Source organism: Ascaphus truei, chromosome 13 (assembly GCF_040206685.1).
Source record: "Ascaphus truei isolate aAscTru1 chromosome 13, aAscTru1.hap1, whole genome shotgun sequence".
NCBI lineage: Eukaryota > Metazoa > Chordata > Amphibia > Anura > Ascaphidae > Ascaphus > Ascaphus truei.
The window spans coordinates 13,370,657-13,388,132 of record NC_134495.1 but is presented as its reverse complement, the minus strand read 5'-3'; the positions used below and the strand labels follow the sequence as shown (position 1 = coordinate 13,388,132).

At 45.8% G+C, this 17,476-nt stretch overlaps 1 protein-coding gene across 1 annotated transcript in view; it reads right to left on the bottom strand.

The window, feature by feature from the left end:
* ZDHHC8 (zDHHC palmitoyltransferase 8) overlaps positions 1–17,227 on the bottom strand; it is a 49,607-nt gene extending 32,380 nt beyond the window's left edge. Inside the window, exon 1 of the mRNA XM_075568589.1 lies at positions 16,956–17,227. Coding sequence (XP_075424704.1) covers positions 16,956–17,059 — 104 coding nt within the window. The 5' untranslated portion in view covers positions 17,060–17,227. The remainder of the gene's footprint in view (positions 1–16,955) is intronic.
* Positions 17,228–17,476: the final 249 nt, after the last annotated feature.

Here is a 17,476-nt window from a genome sequence, read left to right as displayed (position 1 = left end):
GCAGCAAAATCACCAACATTGAAAGTGGAACTGACCATTGAGGGGGCCGGTCCAATCCAAGCTACCACACAACACGGTACCAAGAGACAAACGCGACCCACAGTGCGAGACCTCATTTCTGAGCGCCCAAGGGTAAAGGTCAAATACGAGAGATCAGCTATGTAACATATGTAATCCATATCTTGTGATGAATGCAATATGTACACCCCCCCCTTATGATTTCTGCTCCCCCCCTCATATTCCTTATTCTTTTCTGTACCCCCCCCCCAAATAACTTCAATAAAAACTTAAGTTACAAAAAAAAAAAGCGGAACTGCGAGTTTTTAAAGAAAATGAAAGCAGCGATACCCTATACCCCCTCTCTCCCCCCCATACACCCTCTTCTCCCCCCATATCCCCTCTCACCCACCATACCCCCCTCACCCCCCCCCATAGCCCCCTCGTCTCCCCACCTTCCGATCCCCTCCCCCCCACCCAAGTATCATCAGGCTTTGGCCACACGAGGCCTGCTTGCTGCACGTGTCCCGTGGCAGGGACTTGGCTGCGTTGAACGGACGCCGCTAAAGTGGCACTGCGCCGTAGGCCTGCGGATTGGCAGGAGGCGCGATGCCGCCGCCGCCCCCCCCCCCTCCACTGGCAGTGAAGGGTTAAAGTGCCTCCAGCAGCTGCTGTGATCTCATTGAAACCCAATCCTGACCCTGTCTGGAATATTTCACAGCTTGTTAAAACAGAAATGGGGAGGCCGCTCTGCCACTATTAACCCCTTCTGTGCCGAGAGCCGCTAGCTCTTCAGGAGAAAGGGGAGCAGGCTGGTCCCCTTTTAAACCACTTAAGTGCTAGAACGGTCCTGGCAGCAGAGGTGTGTCAGTCCTGCTTCAGCACAGGTGGCTCAGTCTTCGACTGAGCCTCTGATTGATCCACCTGTGCTGAAGCTGGGATATCCTGAAAACCTGACCTGTTGGGGCTTGAGGACTGGCTTATGAGACGTGCACACGCTTTGATATATATATATATAATCTCTATCTATGTAGAGGTATCAGTACCGTGTTAGCCGAGCTTCAATAATCAAAAATAAATAGATGATACCGTTCTGTGGCTAACGAAATGCTTTTATTTGTGCGAGCTTTTGTAACATCGCCGGTAGAAGAGATCAGTGTATAAAGCTCGCACAAATAAAAGCATTTCATTAGCCACAGAACGGTATCATCTATTTATTTTTTGATATATATATATATATATATATATATATATATATATATATATATATATATATATATATATATATATATATATATATATATATATATATATATATATATATATATATATATATATATATATATATATATATATATATATATATATATATATATATATATATATATACAAGAACCAGACGCCTCTGGCAGTCATTGGGTTCAGGTTTAAATTAAACTTATTATTAGCCACAATAGCTTTACAGACACACGACTAAATACCCAATATCAATAGAGACTAGCAGCTGTATAGCACAGATTAACTCCTCTGCAACAATCCTGCCTGTGCATCGCATCTGCCCCCCCGAATACGTCACAGGTCGGGAGAGCGACACCCTTATACACACAGCGACTGTTACATATCCCACTGACCTACTGCTGAGGTTTCCTGCTAACAAAGCGCGGTCACAAGGCAGAAAGACAAGAGAGAGAGAAACGCAGGACCCCCAGCAGCTCGAGCCAATTCCCTGGCAGGAGATGCCCTCAGCTGATTTAAAGGGGCCGCATTAGCAAACACCGGGGGGCACCCTCGCCAAACAGGGGGGCCCCCGCCTGATGTCCTGTGACAGGCTGACCGCTCTCCCGCTGGCTTCTATTTTTAACGACAGCAGACAGATGCTCTGTGTTTGCATGTGACGGATACCCGCGTCCCCTCGCTGGGTAGGGGCCCACACACACACACACACACACACACACACACACACACACTTTAAAGGAGCAAAACAGAAACACTCTAAAATGATCAAAATCAAAACTATCAATAGGTGTACTGGTAATTTATTAATAAAAAGGTCTGAACTCCAGTCACAATTAAAAAACACACACACATGCGGTTCCAAAACCGCTTGGCTAGCACAATAAATACATAAATGCAAACACAAAATATATATATATATCATATAAAAATAACAAAAATTAGTAATAACAGACTTAACAGTCTCCCAAGACCATCAGACTTAAGAGTGCATCTAATAATAATAAAATGCCCCCGCTGCACGGAAGAGTGAGCTGAAAGGGGGAGGCAGTACTGACCCAGATAGAGGAAGCTGGAACCGCTGGCAGGCGCACTGAAGTCCGGACAGCGCCAGCCACGGAGAAGGAATCACAGCAGACACTTCCTGGAACACACCGCCCCAGCCAATCAGTAAACGCGTTGAATGGCTCCCCGTGACCTCAACACGTTGAATGGCTCCCCGTGACCTCAACACGTTGAATGGCTCCCCGTGACCTCAACGCGTTTCGCAACAACGTGCTTCATCAGGAGATGTTTAAAGCACCACAGGGCCAAGAAGAAGCCGCACCGGATGACGACATCGCGGCTTCATATTGGCCCGTAGGGAGCGGGAGCTTTTGAAAAGCGGCCATTATGTGAACCCTGGTAGCCGAGCGGCGCGACTACCGGCAAGCCCCTACGGGAGGCAAGTATCGCCCGAAGAAGGGGGTCCACGCAGCTGAAATGAATGGGGTTCAGCTCCGGAGACCCACTGCTCCAATCCCATGTTTATAAAAGAAAAACCACAAAACAAACATGCAATATGTAATAGGCTCACAATGCAGAACCAGCAGCCAAGCTCAGGCTGGGGCATCCAAGAGAAGGAACTGCTGTCCCTTAACACAGGGGAGCGCAAACTTGAGCTGCGCCCCTCTGCCAGCTCCCCCCTCGCTCTCGCGCCCCCCTTTCGCTTGTGTCGTGGCGTCACGTGACCCCGTTTCATTGGAGACGGCCGCATGACGTCACCCCGTATGAGACCGCGGCGTCATTTGACAGCGTAAGTTGTATTGTTGCAGAGGCCTCACGCGATCCCCCCGGCATTTAATTTAAATGCCTCGGGGGAAGCGCACGGGGCCTCTGCAAGCACCCGCGCCGCGCCCCCCCCCCCCCCCCAAAAAAATCCAGCACCACCACCTTAACAGGATATACTGGCTGCATGATCCTAGCTTTAGTGGTCCAAACTGTTAAAAGGTGCAATTCCACATAGTCGATCAATTCAATTTCTAAGGGGCCTCTGAATGGGGAAGTGTTTGTCAATCAAGTGTTGTCTTTCCCCTTATCTCCCCCTGTCCTTATCTGAGAGCCAATAGAGATAAAGGAGGGGGGGGGGGGGGGAGTCTGGCTGTACAAGCCTCACTGATCACCCTGTGACATCACACCATGGCATCACACCGTGACATCACACCGAGGGGAGCCGCCAGAGGGAATCAAACCCCCTCCCAAGTCTCAAGTCTCACTTTAATCAAATACATTGAAATGACTTATAGGTGTTGGATTTGGGTAAAACAAAGTTATTGGTCACCCAGGTGAGACCCCCTAAACAGGTCACTGGAATTCGCTCACGTTGGCTCCTAGGAGCGATTGCCCCTTTAAGCTGCAACAAGGATCTGCAGATCCCACTGGCAGGGGAAGCAAAAAGTGACACCCAAGATACCTGTAATTGTACAATATTTCAGTGAAGGGGGGGGGAGGGGAGGGGAGGCTGGGGGACCCTCCGAGAGTTACGGATAGAATACAGCAGAGGTTCTTACATTCTGTTCTCAAGACTCCCCCCCCCCCTCTCCCTCCCAACAGGTGAGGTTTTCAGAATATTCCTGCTTCAGCACAGGTGGTGCAGTCTTCGACTGAGCCACCTGTGCTGAAGCAGTGATATCCTTAAAACCCGACCTGTTTGCGGGGGGGAGAAGGGGTTGAGAACTGGAGTTGCCGACCCCTGCTCTACCGTGAGCAGGGAAAAGGCATGGCTGCTCCCTCCAGCACCGAAGGGGTTAATTCCACGAAATGAACATCATTTCACGTGTCGGAAGGATACACAGCGAGCCGCGCTGTGATCAGAGATCTTAGCCTTAGCTCAGACAGAAGGCGATGCGCCGTGTGCGCGCACAACCGTCCGTCGCAATTTTGGGCTGTGCGGTGGGAGTTTTCAAACTGAAAACTCCACCGGCGGCAAAGTACAGCGTTGACGCTGCGACATTTTGCCGGCACAACCCAAATTGAAATTTGGTGCTACGGTCGCGTGACGCGAGCTGGTTCAGCCAATAAAGGCGAACCAGCTCCGTGACGCACGCCCCCCCCCCCCCCAATGCCCCCAACGCCGCAATCTGCCTCCTGCAGTTTGAGCAGAGATCTCTGTGCTGCAGTAGCACGCGGCGGGGGCGCGAACGCTAGCACGCTGCCGTAGCAGCCTGTCCGAGCGAGCCCTTACAAGGAAGGTTAGCCGCTCTGCGTCATCGCGCTAGGCCCCGCAGATAAAGAACGCGTGGAAGTGTCAATTTATCCCCCACTGGAATATAAAGGCGCAAAAAAGGAGAATGAGGAATGAGTTGCAAAATAAATAAATAAATGATTTGTTTTTGGACGAGACCTGAAGGCCTTGATTGCACCCAGTGCTCGGGGCGGGGCGGGTGTTTCATTTGGCAGACGCCGTGCACAGGAAAGAGAAGCCAGTCGGAGAGAGAGATAATGAATTTATCAGGCAGCAGGGAACAGCCGCGCTGCCAAAAGACCGAGAAAAAGTCCCTCAAAGTGCCCGCTGACTGCCGCTCAGCAGTGGGATGAGGGTGAGGATCCATGCCGGTCTTTCTTTGGGACCTTACCCTACAGAATACCAGCAGACCAGCGTAGGGGAGTACAAAACCAGGACTGGATCGCTGGTACAATCTGACCTGGAGGCTGGGACAGGATGCAGGGAAAAAAAAAAAAAAAGTACAAAAACAATAGATGAGCAGCAAATAAATGGCAACATATGATAAAGGCCCAGCCCGAAGAGCTTACAATCTAAAATAAATAAATCTATATACATACATAGAGAAGAAAGTCCCAAATCACGGAGACCATCACAAAATTCGAATGAACGCGAGCATGGTACTGGGGGTAGAATCCCTTCTTTGCAGCATAAGTCAGGAATGGGCGCTCCGTTCGCCCACACGGAAAACCCAACCAGATCTTCAGTGAAATGCAACAAGAAGACACAGCACAGCAGCAGTGGATAGCAGATAATGCATTAAAAACACACACACACACACACACACACACACACACACACACACAATGTATTTTTTCAACCTTATCTACTATGCAACCATGCAACGAGTAGCATAACCTTACAATTAGAACTGTAAAAGTAGGCTCCACGTTCTTCCAGTGAGAGTAGGCCCGTGGATGGTATAGAGCAAGGAGCAGGTGCAGCGGTGCCCTGATCGATACCGCGCAGCACTACGAAAGCGAGAACTTGGAAGTGTCAGAATGTGTTAACGTGGTGATGTGCTGGGCCGTCTCTCAGCTGCGCGCCGGAAGTAAGCTTGACGTCGGAGCGCGCGCCGGCAGTGGAAGCTCGGCGGCGTGGGACAGGGAGAGGAAAGGTCCTGCAGGCAGCTGAGAGTTGGGGCCCGGCCACAACCGGCAGCAGGGCCTGGCCAGAGGTCGGGGGAAATTTTCAGCACCGGGCGGGCCCCCACCCCCAGCCAGCGGACCCCCGCAGACACCAGGCCCGGCCTGACCCAAGGTAAGTCTGTATTTTTATATGGGTTGGGGTATTTTTTATATGTATTGGGGAGGTTTTTTTTTATATGTATAGTTTTATTTATTTTAATCGATTGGGGTCTTTTGTAGGTGTGTGATATTGATATAGATATATACACACACACACACACACACACACACACACAATCGAATCACTATTTAAAATCTTAAAGTAAAACAAAAGACCCGTGGTCAGGTATAAGTATAGTCTCTGGTGGAGCTAAAGGACCAGAATAATACAGAACCACAGAAGAGAAACATGAGGTCCTTTACAAAGCACTCAAGTTGGAGAAAAATGGGATGGACTTTATTAGTAACACAGAAAAAACAATAAACAATTAAAATATAAATAAAACAATAAGAGAAACACTAAACTCTTAAATACCAACACTGTAAGACATATAGAAAAAAAAATCACAAAGAAATTTCATGTGACTATATGTACCAGATGTAGCATAATACATGTGACACACACACACACACACACACACACACACACACACACACAGTTAAGTTATGGTGAGTAAAAAAAGTGACAAAAACCCTCCACAGCAAAGCATATAGCAAATGTAAATATACTGTATGCTCATTTGCATGTCTTAGGCAGGTCTGCAACTCCGCCTTTCACCATTATCACCCAGCACACAGCACTTCCACTGCAGCAAGGGATTCTGGGAAATGACATGCAAATGAGCACACAGTGCCACTTTTTGCTTCAAAAACCATTTTATATATGGTTCCCTATAGGCTTAAGCTTGCTGCATGGTCACAGCTTTGAGCACAGCCAGGGTTAAGATGCATAGCCAGAAAACTCACCCACAGACAGCCGTTTCGACCTTAATGGGTCTCATCAGTGTGGGGTTGGTTAACTGGCGATGCAATGAAGCGAAAAAAGACAGCACTCCGAGGTAAGTCAGCAAAATAATGTATTGAAACAGACACAAAACATCAGGCGTTTCGATCCCCGAGTGATCTTCTTCCTGGGGGTGTGCCGCCAAGTGTCCCGAACAGTTGCAAACATTTGTATTCATGCAACCGTCTCTCTTTCGGTGTTCTAAGATTACCTTTGAGTACGGCCACCTTCAATTCGTTCATCTTATGGCCAGTCAGAAATAACCGCCGACAGGACCGTCTCCTGTTCCGTGTGTGATGGTTTGGGCCTATTCGTTTTTGATTATTAAGCTCGGCTAACACGGTACAGATACCTCTACATCTATCTATCTATCTGTGGGGGTTATATGTACTGTTTTTATTTATATGTATTGGGTAGGTGGGGTTTTTGTATGTATCTGCGGGGGTGGTGGAGGTTGTATATATTGGGGGGGAGGTTGTATATATTGGGGGGGGGGGATTTTTTTTGTATGTGTTTAGGGGTGGGAAGTTTTTTGCATTGGGGATGGGAAGTTTTTTGTTATGGGGGAATAGTGGGGGGGGGGAATAGTGGGTGGGGGAATAGTGGGGGGGGGGAGGGAATGAGTGAGTGTTGGGGTAATTGACGGAGGGAGAGGAGAGAGGGGGCGAGTGAGGAAAAGAGGGAGAAAGAGTGAGACGCAGGGGAGAGAAATACATGCCAGGCGGGAGGGCAGGGATTGAGTGAGCGTGGGGTAATTGATGGACGGGGGTAGAGTGAGGGGTGAGACGGAGATAAATATATGGGAAGAGGGAAGGATATAATGGGGGGCTCGCAAGGTCTGAAATGGGGCTCGCAAGGTCTGAAATGGGGCTCGCAACACTGCTGACAGGGGAGGCCCGGTCAGAACTGTAGTCCCGGGCCCCGGGAAGTCTGTCTGCGGCCCGGGTGACGCGTGATAGGCTGTGATGGAACTTCAGTGCGTTTCGCACATAACGTGCTTAAAATCAGGGGGGCCCCTGATGAAGCACGCAATACGTGCAAAACGCGTCGAGGTTCCATCAAAGCCCATCACGCATTATCCGTCTTGGAAAGGGCAAGAAAAAGAAGAAATACAAAAATGGCGATCGTCGCGGACCGCTGCTTTAATTCAGAAGGGTCCCGTACGTGGTGCCGGGTAGGAGGCAGGCGGAGGGCGGGCGCTGAAGTCTCGCTCCGGAGTAAAAATCATTATTGGCATCCTCTGTAGCAATGCAGCTGCTATATATACACAGGCACTGCCCAGTGTGGAATCAAGTTCAACACAGTCACCCTGGAACGTAAGCGGATATTCCGTCCTATACAGATCTGTCATTAACTAGATAACACTTTATTTGTACTTGGGGCAGCCTGCTAAAGCTGCCATCCACTTAGAACAATACAGACAGAAGAAACCTGCTCCACGCTCCTTACAATCTTTGCTATTAGCACAGGGGGCGGTGTTAAGACACGACAGGTTAGCACCGCTTAGTAAAATGGCCCTAAGTGATTAAATCAAGGTCAAACGGAGCGAGAGTCTCAAAGGGGAGATGCAGCAAGGTCAATAACAATCTCAAGGCTTATACGGCATCACTATCCCTTCAGTATAACGTAACGCCTGCAGTGCCAGAGCAGTGTGCATCTCATCGCCACGCTTCAGCTCAGCACACTGCTGCAGGCGACCGAAAATCATCGTGTTGCTGTAAAAGTTGCGTCAGCAACACATCTGCTACAGAATAATATCCCCTGGAGACGGAGCACGGGATAGTAACGTTCCAGAATAGCTTGGAACGCGCTGTCTGTATTGTATTTAATAAATATTTACTGGGAAAGACAGATTTATTTTCTTAATGTCCTAGTTGCCGTACACAAAAAAGATACAAATTGCAAAAACTTGGGGATTTTGGCAAAGTGATTGTGACTATTAATGAGAACAGCGCACGTTCTTGGTTTTTAATATGATTTAGAATTTGGTTTGTCAGGAGAGAAAGAAAAGAAAAAAAAACTTGGGGAAAAAAAAAAAAGTGGGGAAGTGGCCATTTTTGTCATTTGAAATCAGCGTCTTCTAACCCCGCGATACCATCGGAGGTCGAGCAGAAGCCACGACGTGCAGCATGAAAATGAGATAATGACAAAAACGATGTGATAATGGGGACTCGGATTAAAAGAACGAATACTAACATCGTCCAGTGTAGAATTGTTCACAAATCTATTAAAACCATACAGGGTTAAGGGGGGGGGGGGGGGAGTCATCGTAATGTGAAAATTATATTACAGTGTTGCAGGGGTGGGCCAACTGCAGTCCACAAGACCCACCAACAGGACAGGTTTTCAGGATATCCCTGCTTTAGCACAGGTGGCTCAATAAGTCCCTGCTTCAGCACAGGTGGCTCAAATCAGAGGCTCAGTGATTGAGCCACCTGTGCTGAAGCTGGGATATCCTGAAAACCTGACCTGTTGGGGGAGACGGGGGTGTCTTGGGGACTGGAGAGGAGAACCGCCTGCTGTACTGGGTATAACAGCCAAGTTACACAAGACAAAATCAGAACAAAGTGTGCGCTAGTAAGTATCCAGGTGATTAAGGAAGAATCCGGGACGTCTGTTACACGACCGATAAGCTCCATGGCTGCCAACGCTCCCTGAAATCGCAGTCAGGCTCCCACACCCCACGGAGACGTGTGTGTGTGTGTGTGTTTCTCCTGTATGAGGCAGAAGAGGAATAGTGGGGCGGACAGAAAGAAAATGAGGTGGGGGGGAGAAAGACACACACACACACCTCATCTTCTGCAGCCAACTACCGAAAAAAGGTCAGTGTGACTATGCAAAGGAATAAACTGGACACTTGGTGTAATTGTCAGGATGCAGACCTATGTATTATTTATTGGGGCGATCATAAAAGTAAAAAGCCCCCCCCCCCCCACACAGCGTGAAAAAGCAGCAATGTTACAGGACACGGAGAATAATTATAATAAGAGATATAATATATATTCCTGTATTTGTGTCTCATGTACACCGCATGTCTGGGTGCACGGTAATAAGAGATAAAACATGTCTGGGTGCACGGTAATAAGGACGCATACAGTTGGATGGACGGGCACTTATATGGTGAGAAAGATTTATTAAAGCAGAACCAACGTTTTTCGTCCACGATGGGCGCATTCTCATTATATAAGTGCCTGTCCCCACACACTATATATAAGTGCCTATCCATACATACACACTATATATAAGTGCCTATCCATACATACACATACACACTATATGTAAGTGCCTATCCATACATACACATACATACAATATAAGTGCCTGTCCATATATCCTCGCACAGACACACTATAAGAGCGCCTGTTACACATATATAATTCTTTTTGGGAAGAGCAAGAACGATTTATTATTACAATTATTTCTCCCTAGAACACGGAGTCCACCATCGCCCCACAACCATATTAAATATTCCCCTGACCTTTCTATATCTGATTAAAACGAGAAAACACACCGATCATTTCCTCCTGGGCAAGACATTCATATCCTGCCAGCCTCAGATTTATCTAGGGGAATAAAAGGAGCGATTGTCAAAATCTTTCTACTTCATACATTAAAAAGGTGCAATCTCATTTTGCAATTACAAGCGGTGCAGGTACCGAAAACTCTGCCATATAACACACTAATTAATGAGCAGTACCAGATGATATCAAACAGGGGTACAATATTTACTGGTGCTGTGCGGGATTAACAAAAAATGCCATTTATTAAACATTGGGGCAAGGCTAAATAGACTGTATTTAAGACATTTATATCATTCCTGTGCTAGAAAAATAGGAGAGGGAGAAACACTCCAGAGTAATAGTCTAGTGTTAAAATGAACGTGGAATTGTAAGTGTGTATAGAAAAAGTAGTGATAATGTACCAGACAAAGAAAAATAAATACATTTATTAAAAATGGGAGCAAAAGCTTATTTAAGAATATATATCATTCTTAGTCTATAAGGCTGCGTTTACAGTGCCGGCGACACGACCGATGACGTCACTCGTCGCCACCGGCGAAAGTTGAACTTTAGTTTTGAGCAACGTCGCTGGCGACAAGGCCAGTGACATCACGAAGGGGGCGGGGCAGAGTGCAGTAGGCGCTCTGCGATTGGTTTAGAGAAAGTCACATGTGGCCAGGCACTATAAGCGCAGCCTAAGAGAAGGAAAGTCCAAAGCGGTGTAGAATAATGTCATTTAAAAGTGGAACGGTAAGCGTGTACATACAAAGTAGGGTTGTTGTCGGTGTGTAATTAAAAAGCAGCGATACTCCATCGCACACGGTACCATCTTGCTCCAAACACGGGCGGTGATGCAGATGACGTGAGTAGCATGGTAGCATAGAAATGATTCCCAGGAAGGTTGATGCTGCAGGGTAACTGGGTGTTTAGTGAAACTCTTGGTTACTCTGAGCACAGCTGGGAACGATTAACCCCACATGTGAGGGGGTCACCTGTGACTCCCCCAATCCCCTTTTCCTGGTCTGTGATTGGACAGCGGGGGCCTGTGAGGGAGGCAGATAGTGAGCGGGGAGGGGAGGCCCAGATGTGCTTGGTAGACCAGTAGAAGCTGGACAACAGTGGGACGGAGCCCAGTGCCGGTCACTCGCAGACTCGCAGCCGGTTATACCCACTAAAAGAAACTAGCAGCCATCCAGCAGATTGTTACCTCAACAAATACCTAAGGAAACGGCCTCATTACTGTAACAATGTAACCTCTTCCTATCATAGAAATATATATTAATACAATCTCTCTACACACAGATTATATTGTTATGCAGGGATATAGATATAAATATATATATATATACACACACACACACACACACATTATGTATGTATGATTTATTTATATAGCGCTTCACAGCAGTAATACACGTGACAATCATAAATAACAAATAATATAAATAACACATAATGAGAAGAAGCGCTTCAGGCATAGAAGTAACATTTAGGAAAAGGAGTCCCTGCTCCGAAGAGCTTACAATCTAATTGGTAGGTAGAACGTAGAGAGACATTGGGGTGGTATTCTGGTAAGTGCGCCTGCAAGGGGCCAAGGTTTATTATGTACGAGGTGTTCATTTATCAACACACACACACACACACACACACACACACACACACACACACACGAATTGGCTGAAAGCTCAGAGAGGAACAGAACTCTGCAAACGTCACTGAACAGGGAGACCGATTAAACAAACTTGAATGAAACCCAGTAACAAACAATTATAGCTTCCTCCTGCACACAAGGAATACACACAACACGCGTGTGGGCCCGCGTGTAAACAACGTGTCTCGCTGCCCGGGGAAAAAAAAAGTCTGAGATCCACTTCACGGGTTCTTGGAGGCCACGGTTTATAAACTGGTTCACCATTGTATATTTTTTATAAGAGCGACGGGGAACAGAACTAATCCTAGGTGTAAACATCACTGAGACCAAATATGAAGATTTACCAAATACACCTCGGCAATGCATGGGAACCAGTGCAAACACACATTAAAATGGACAATCCCACCAAAAAGGGTTAAGAAACAAAAAAAACCACAAATTCATTTTTCATCCCCTTTGTTTAAAATTAAAACTTAGCAAATACCAGCTGACTAAAAACTGCTACCAAGTACCAAAGTTTAGTCAAAACAAAGTGCATTTATTTTCCAAGTTGCGTTCCTCGGAAATTCTACATATCGAGAACGCACAAAACGGACCAGTGCTTCCTTATCACGAATATGTAACAGGAGGGCGATACTCGAAACCCAAGTGAAATCTTATAGAGAGAGTATTGAAAATAATGAATATATACAAATATACAGAACCCGTTTTGTGAAAAAGAGGGAGGAAGACAGCAATAAAACCGCTGGGTGTAGGTTACAGCTCTTCCTAAAAACCTGTCCCGAATCGTAATCAAATCACAAATTTCACCCTCAGCAAAGGGTTCTTTACAGTAAGGGCAGTTACAATGTGGGATTCACATTGACTTACCCATGGAGACTGGGATGGCAGATACAATAGATATGTTCAATAAAGTTTGGACACCATTTTTTAGAAAGGAAAGGTATACAGGGATATACCAAATAAGTATACATGGGAAGGATGTTGATCCAGGGAGTAATCTAATTGCCAATTCTTGGAGTCAGGAAGGAATTTATTTTTCACCTTATGAGATATCATTGGATGATATGTCACTGGGGTTTTCTGTTTGCCTTCCTCTGGATCAATAAGTAAGTATAGATATAGGATAAAGTATCTGGCGTCTAAAATGTAGCATAGGTTGAACTTGATGGACGTGTGTACTTTTTCAGCCTCATCTACTATGTAACAAATTCTTCCTAATGGAATTATTCCTTCCTTTATACCTGCAACAAAACACTTCCATTGAAACGTCCCCCCACGGAAGGTTTCTCTGCGAACATCGGTCCAAGCTGCAGAAATCCAGTTGCATGTTCTATAAAAAGCCGGGTGATCGTCTTATCGGCCACGGGACGGGATTAGCTCTTTAGGGGTTTATTGTATGGGGAGATGTTGATGTAATTATAAGATCAAGAGACGGGAAGAGACAGGGGGGGGGGGGTCGAAATCAGGGAGAAGCGGAAACGTAAACGGAACAACAAAAATACCTCTCGATGTTTTGGCACGGCACAGTCCGAGGAAGTATTTATCATCACCAAAAAAGGCACACATCACCGCACAAAAGCAAGGAAAGGCAGCGCGGGAAAAAATCCCCACCGGCCAACTGCAGCCATTTCCAGGGTCTCTGCTCTCAAGCCAGAAACCAACGTAAAAAAAGTCAGCATTTCATGCTTTCCGCAGTGATTCCCTCACTACTCGGGAGATACCCGATTCTAAAAAAATGGAGCGGCAACGGACCACTTTTAAAATGGCAGCCCTCCCTCACTAGGCAGGCCTTGTTATCCCCATCCATTCGAGCTGGGGGGGTGGGGGGAGGCAGCATCTTGCGGAAGGGGGGCAGGTACCTCGATGCTTACTTTAGGTTCTCAACGATAACCTGCAACACATTTTAACCCTTTCACTGCCTGTATGTTCAGCAACACAACGCTGTAAAACAAAAGGAAGTAATTCTTGGATCAGCGGCAGGCGTACCCCCAGATAACCCCACTCACTGCAGACTGATTCCAGGTCACTCTGCCCCCCCAAGCCCCCCGGCTTCTCAGCAAGGTCAGGTGAAAGCGCTCATCCCTTTAATAAAACACCTTCGACCGCGTTTAACGGCCGTTTCCGAATCCTAGATGTGCTAAAAAGTTTTTCCAAGTTGTGGCCCCGAAACCGAAACACGAGGGCAACAATATGTGAAATAGACTTTGATTGGGCTGAACCCTTACATTGTTAAAGCAGAAATCCTTCCCCAGCCCCCCCCCACTCCCCCTGGTGTTTTTATTACATATTTCGGATGGGGCGGGGGGGAGGGTGTTTTTAGCTTCCAGGGGGTCACCACTGTGTAGTAGTCAGCAGCTTTTCTCCCCCATTAGGGAAATTAAAATGGCCCCCGCTGCCGGTTTTGTGGGGCAATATAAAAGGTGCAACATCGGAGGGCTGAGCCGGCGGCTTCCTACAGGATAACCGCGGGCGCCATCTTTGCAAATTCCGGAAGGGACGGCTGCAACTGAATTTGTAAGTATCTCTGGAGTCAGGGGGTCTCCAGAGATAAATGTATAGTGCAGTTCAACGGCAGAAGACCCCGGGAGCAAATTCTGTGTGTGTGTGTATATATGTATATGTATGTGTGTGTATATATAGCGCCATTAATGTACATAGCGCTTCACAGCAGTAATACACGTGACAATCATATAAATAACAAATAATACAAATAACACATAATGGGAAGAATTGCTTCAGACATAAAAGTAACATTTAGGAAAAGGAGCCGCTGCCCCGAAGAGCTTACAATCTACTTGGTAAGTAGGAAGAACGCACAGAGACAGTAGGAAGAACGCACAGAGACAGTAGGAGGGTGTTCTGGTAAGTGTGTCTGCACGGACCTAATCATATGCTTCGTTACAGAGGTTTGTTTTAAGGTGGGTCTTAAAGGTGGATAGAGAGGGTGCTAGTCGGATATTGAGGGGAAGGGCATTCCATGTATATGGAGAGGGTGCTGCTATCTATAACGTATTGTACAAAAATAACAAAGGGATTGGCACACCAAAATTATGTACATGATGGCAGCTTTTATATGCATTAACACTTTTTTCCCTCCAGTAGCATTGCACAGGAGTATTTTGCAATTCTGTTTTTAATCTGTATACCTAAAATGGTCCGTTGAACAGTTGAATAATATGGTTAGGGGGGAAGGGGCTCAGGCGTCACTCAACGATATTTGAAGCAGAAATGAAACATTTGTTTTGCAATTATCTGAAGCGAGGTGTTCTCAGTAATAAGGACCACGCCAGTCCTATAGCACTGCAAGGCCACGGACCACCACTGTCCCACAACAATGCCCGCCATCAACGCGGCAATTAACAAGCACCGCGGTTCTGATCCCCCCGACAGACTTCTTTTTTTATTTGATGAATATTCCCGGATCTGGGGGAACACGGAGTGCGCGTGTTTCCTAAAAACAGCACGGAATGCGGAAAAATATCTGGGTTTTAGGAAAGATTGCGGCTTTAAATATTAAAGAAACAAAAAACGGAACGATTTCACAATATATACCGAATGTGCCAGGGACAATACAAGCACAAGAATGACAGCTAGTTAATAAAAAGAGATAATTTCTGGTCTAAGTTAGTGGTATTGTAGCTGCAGAGTTCAGAAAGTGAAATAATTCTTCATAATATACTTAGTGGCCGAAAACCACAGAACTTCTCTGTACTTTCTAAAAAGCAGATTACAGATATTATGTAACTTTTATATGAATCCTGTTCATTTAGTGTATCTGTCATCATAATTCTGTGCACAGGACATACTTGATAACGAGAAGTAACACTCAATGTATTACTCCTTGGTAAAACATTTTATAAATAAATATATTGAGTATGTATGTATATCTTTATTTATATAGCGCCATTAATGTACATAGCGCTGCACAGCAGTAATAAACGTGATAATCATAAATAACAAATAATACAAATAACACATAATGGGAATTAGCGCTTTCAGGCATAAAAGTAACATTTAGGAAAAGGAGTCCCTGCCCCGAAGAGCTTACAATCTAATGAATGGTGTCTATGACGTCCACGTGAATTCACAGGACAGAATACAGGGAGTTAATGATACAATCACATTTGAAAAAGTCAACGTACAGATTAGTTCAATGGAACCGGATTCTATTCAAAAGTAAAACTTGTGCAACGCAGAACATTCCGAAATACATCCCAAACATGCATGCAGCCACCACATAGGTGAAACCCATGGCTGTGTCCAAAGTGAGAAACACTTACAGGGAGATAACATGATTGGACCAAGACCACTTGTGTATTTAAAGCCAACACTTTAGCCACTACACCAGGTCCCCTCCCACAGCCATAAAAGCATTTTACCAGGAATGGTACACAAAGAGGTCCAATGAGCACAATCAACAAATCGCACTCGTGTTTGACCCCATCTGTACCTACAACACATCACACAACCACAAACCTGCAACAACAAAAACATATTTGTGGTTCTCCCACCTGAACAGAGACACTTCAGAAGGTACAGACTCATTTACTAACAATTGTAAGAATTCAGGGTGCCAGTTGTTTATCCCAGAAAGTAAAAAAAAAAGGTGACAGCTGCTCAAAACCCCATGCAAATCCATCCTGCCCACCTGAAATGTAGAATAAACCCAGGAAAACCTTTCTGCAATAAGAAACCATCACCTATACAGAAGAACTACAGCACAGGGTCAGGCTGAAGGCCCTTTATACATAGCAACCCTGTCCCACAAAAACATTAGGACACCCTGTGCTCCCCCCCAAAACAGGGCCTTCAAATACCCAGGAGGAACAAAGGGCAGCTTAAAACAAAAACAAAAAAATGATTTCATCATTCCCTTTTAATTGCATTTGGCCTAATTCAAATATAAGAGGATTGAAGGCCCGACCCTACAGGCATAGAACATTAAAAAGCCATAAGCAGACCAGGATTGTAAGACACATTGTAGCAACCTCAGCAAATTGTACTAATCACAGCTTCATTAGGACATAGGACTGATCCTAAAATCCAGGCCTGTGGCCCTTTAGGCTTGCAGGGATGTGTACTCTTGCCACCTTATACATCCAACTCCAGGCATGGTGCCACCCCAAGCTGTTTGCACCCATAGGGCCCCCCCCACCCGAGGCAAATCTGCTGTACTTACGTGAAAACAAAAAACAAAGTGGTTGATCCAACCAATAAGGCAGCTGCAGTGGAGACAGGGATGTATTTTGTAGGTTTAAATCTTTTTCCAGTGCTGCTGGGCATTCTGTAGGTTACACATCACTAATCAGATCCCAAGAGAGAGGCACCAGGGGAGAGAGAGGGGTAGTGACCGCACGATCCACAGAGGAGGGAGAGAAAGAGAGTGAATGGGGGAGAGAGAGAGAGTGAGAGAGAGACAGAGAGAGAACAGCTGACCTGCAAGCACAGGAAATCCCACCCCACATAACCCAGCCCTCTGTGAGCAGAACTGCAGCTTCTTAAGGTGGCTCCAGCTAATTCCCTGCTGTCTATCTACATATACTGTACATATGCGCTCTCATGGAATTGTTTGTGTGTGTGTGTGTGTATATATATATATATATATATATATATATATATATATATATATATATATATATATATATATATATATATATATATATATATATATATATATATATATATATATATATATATATA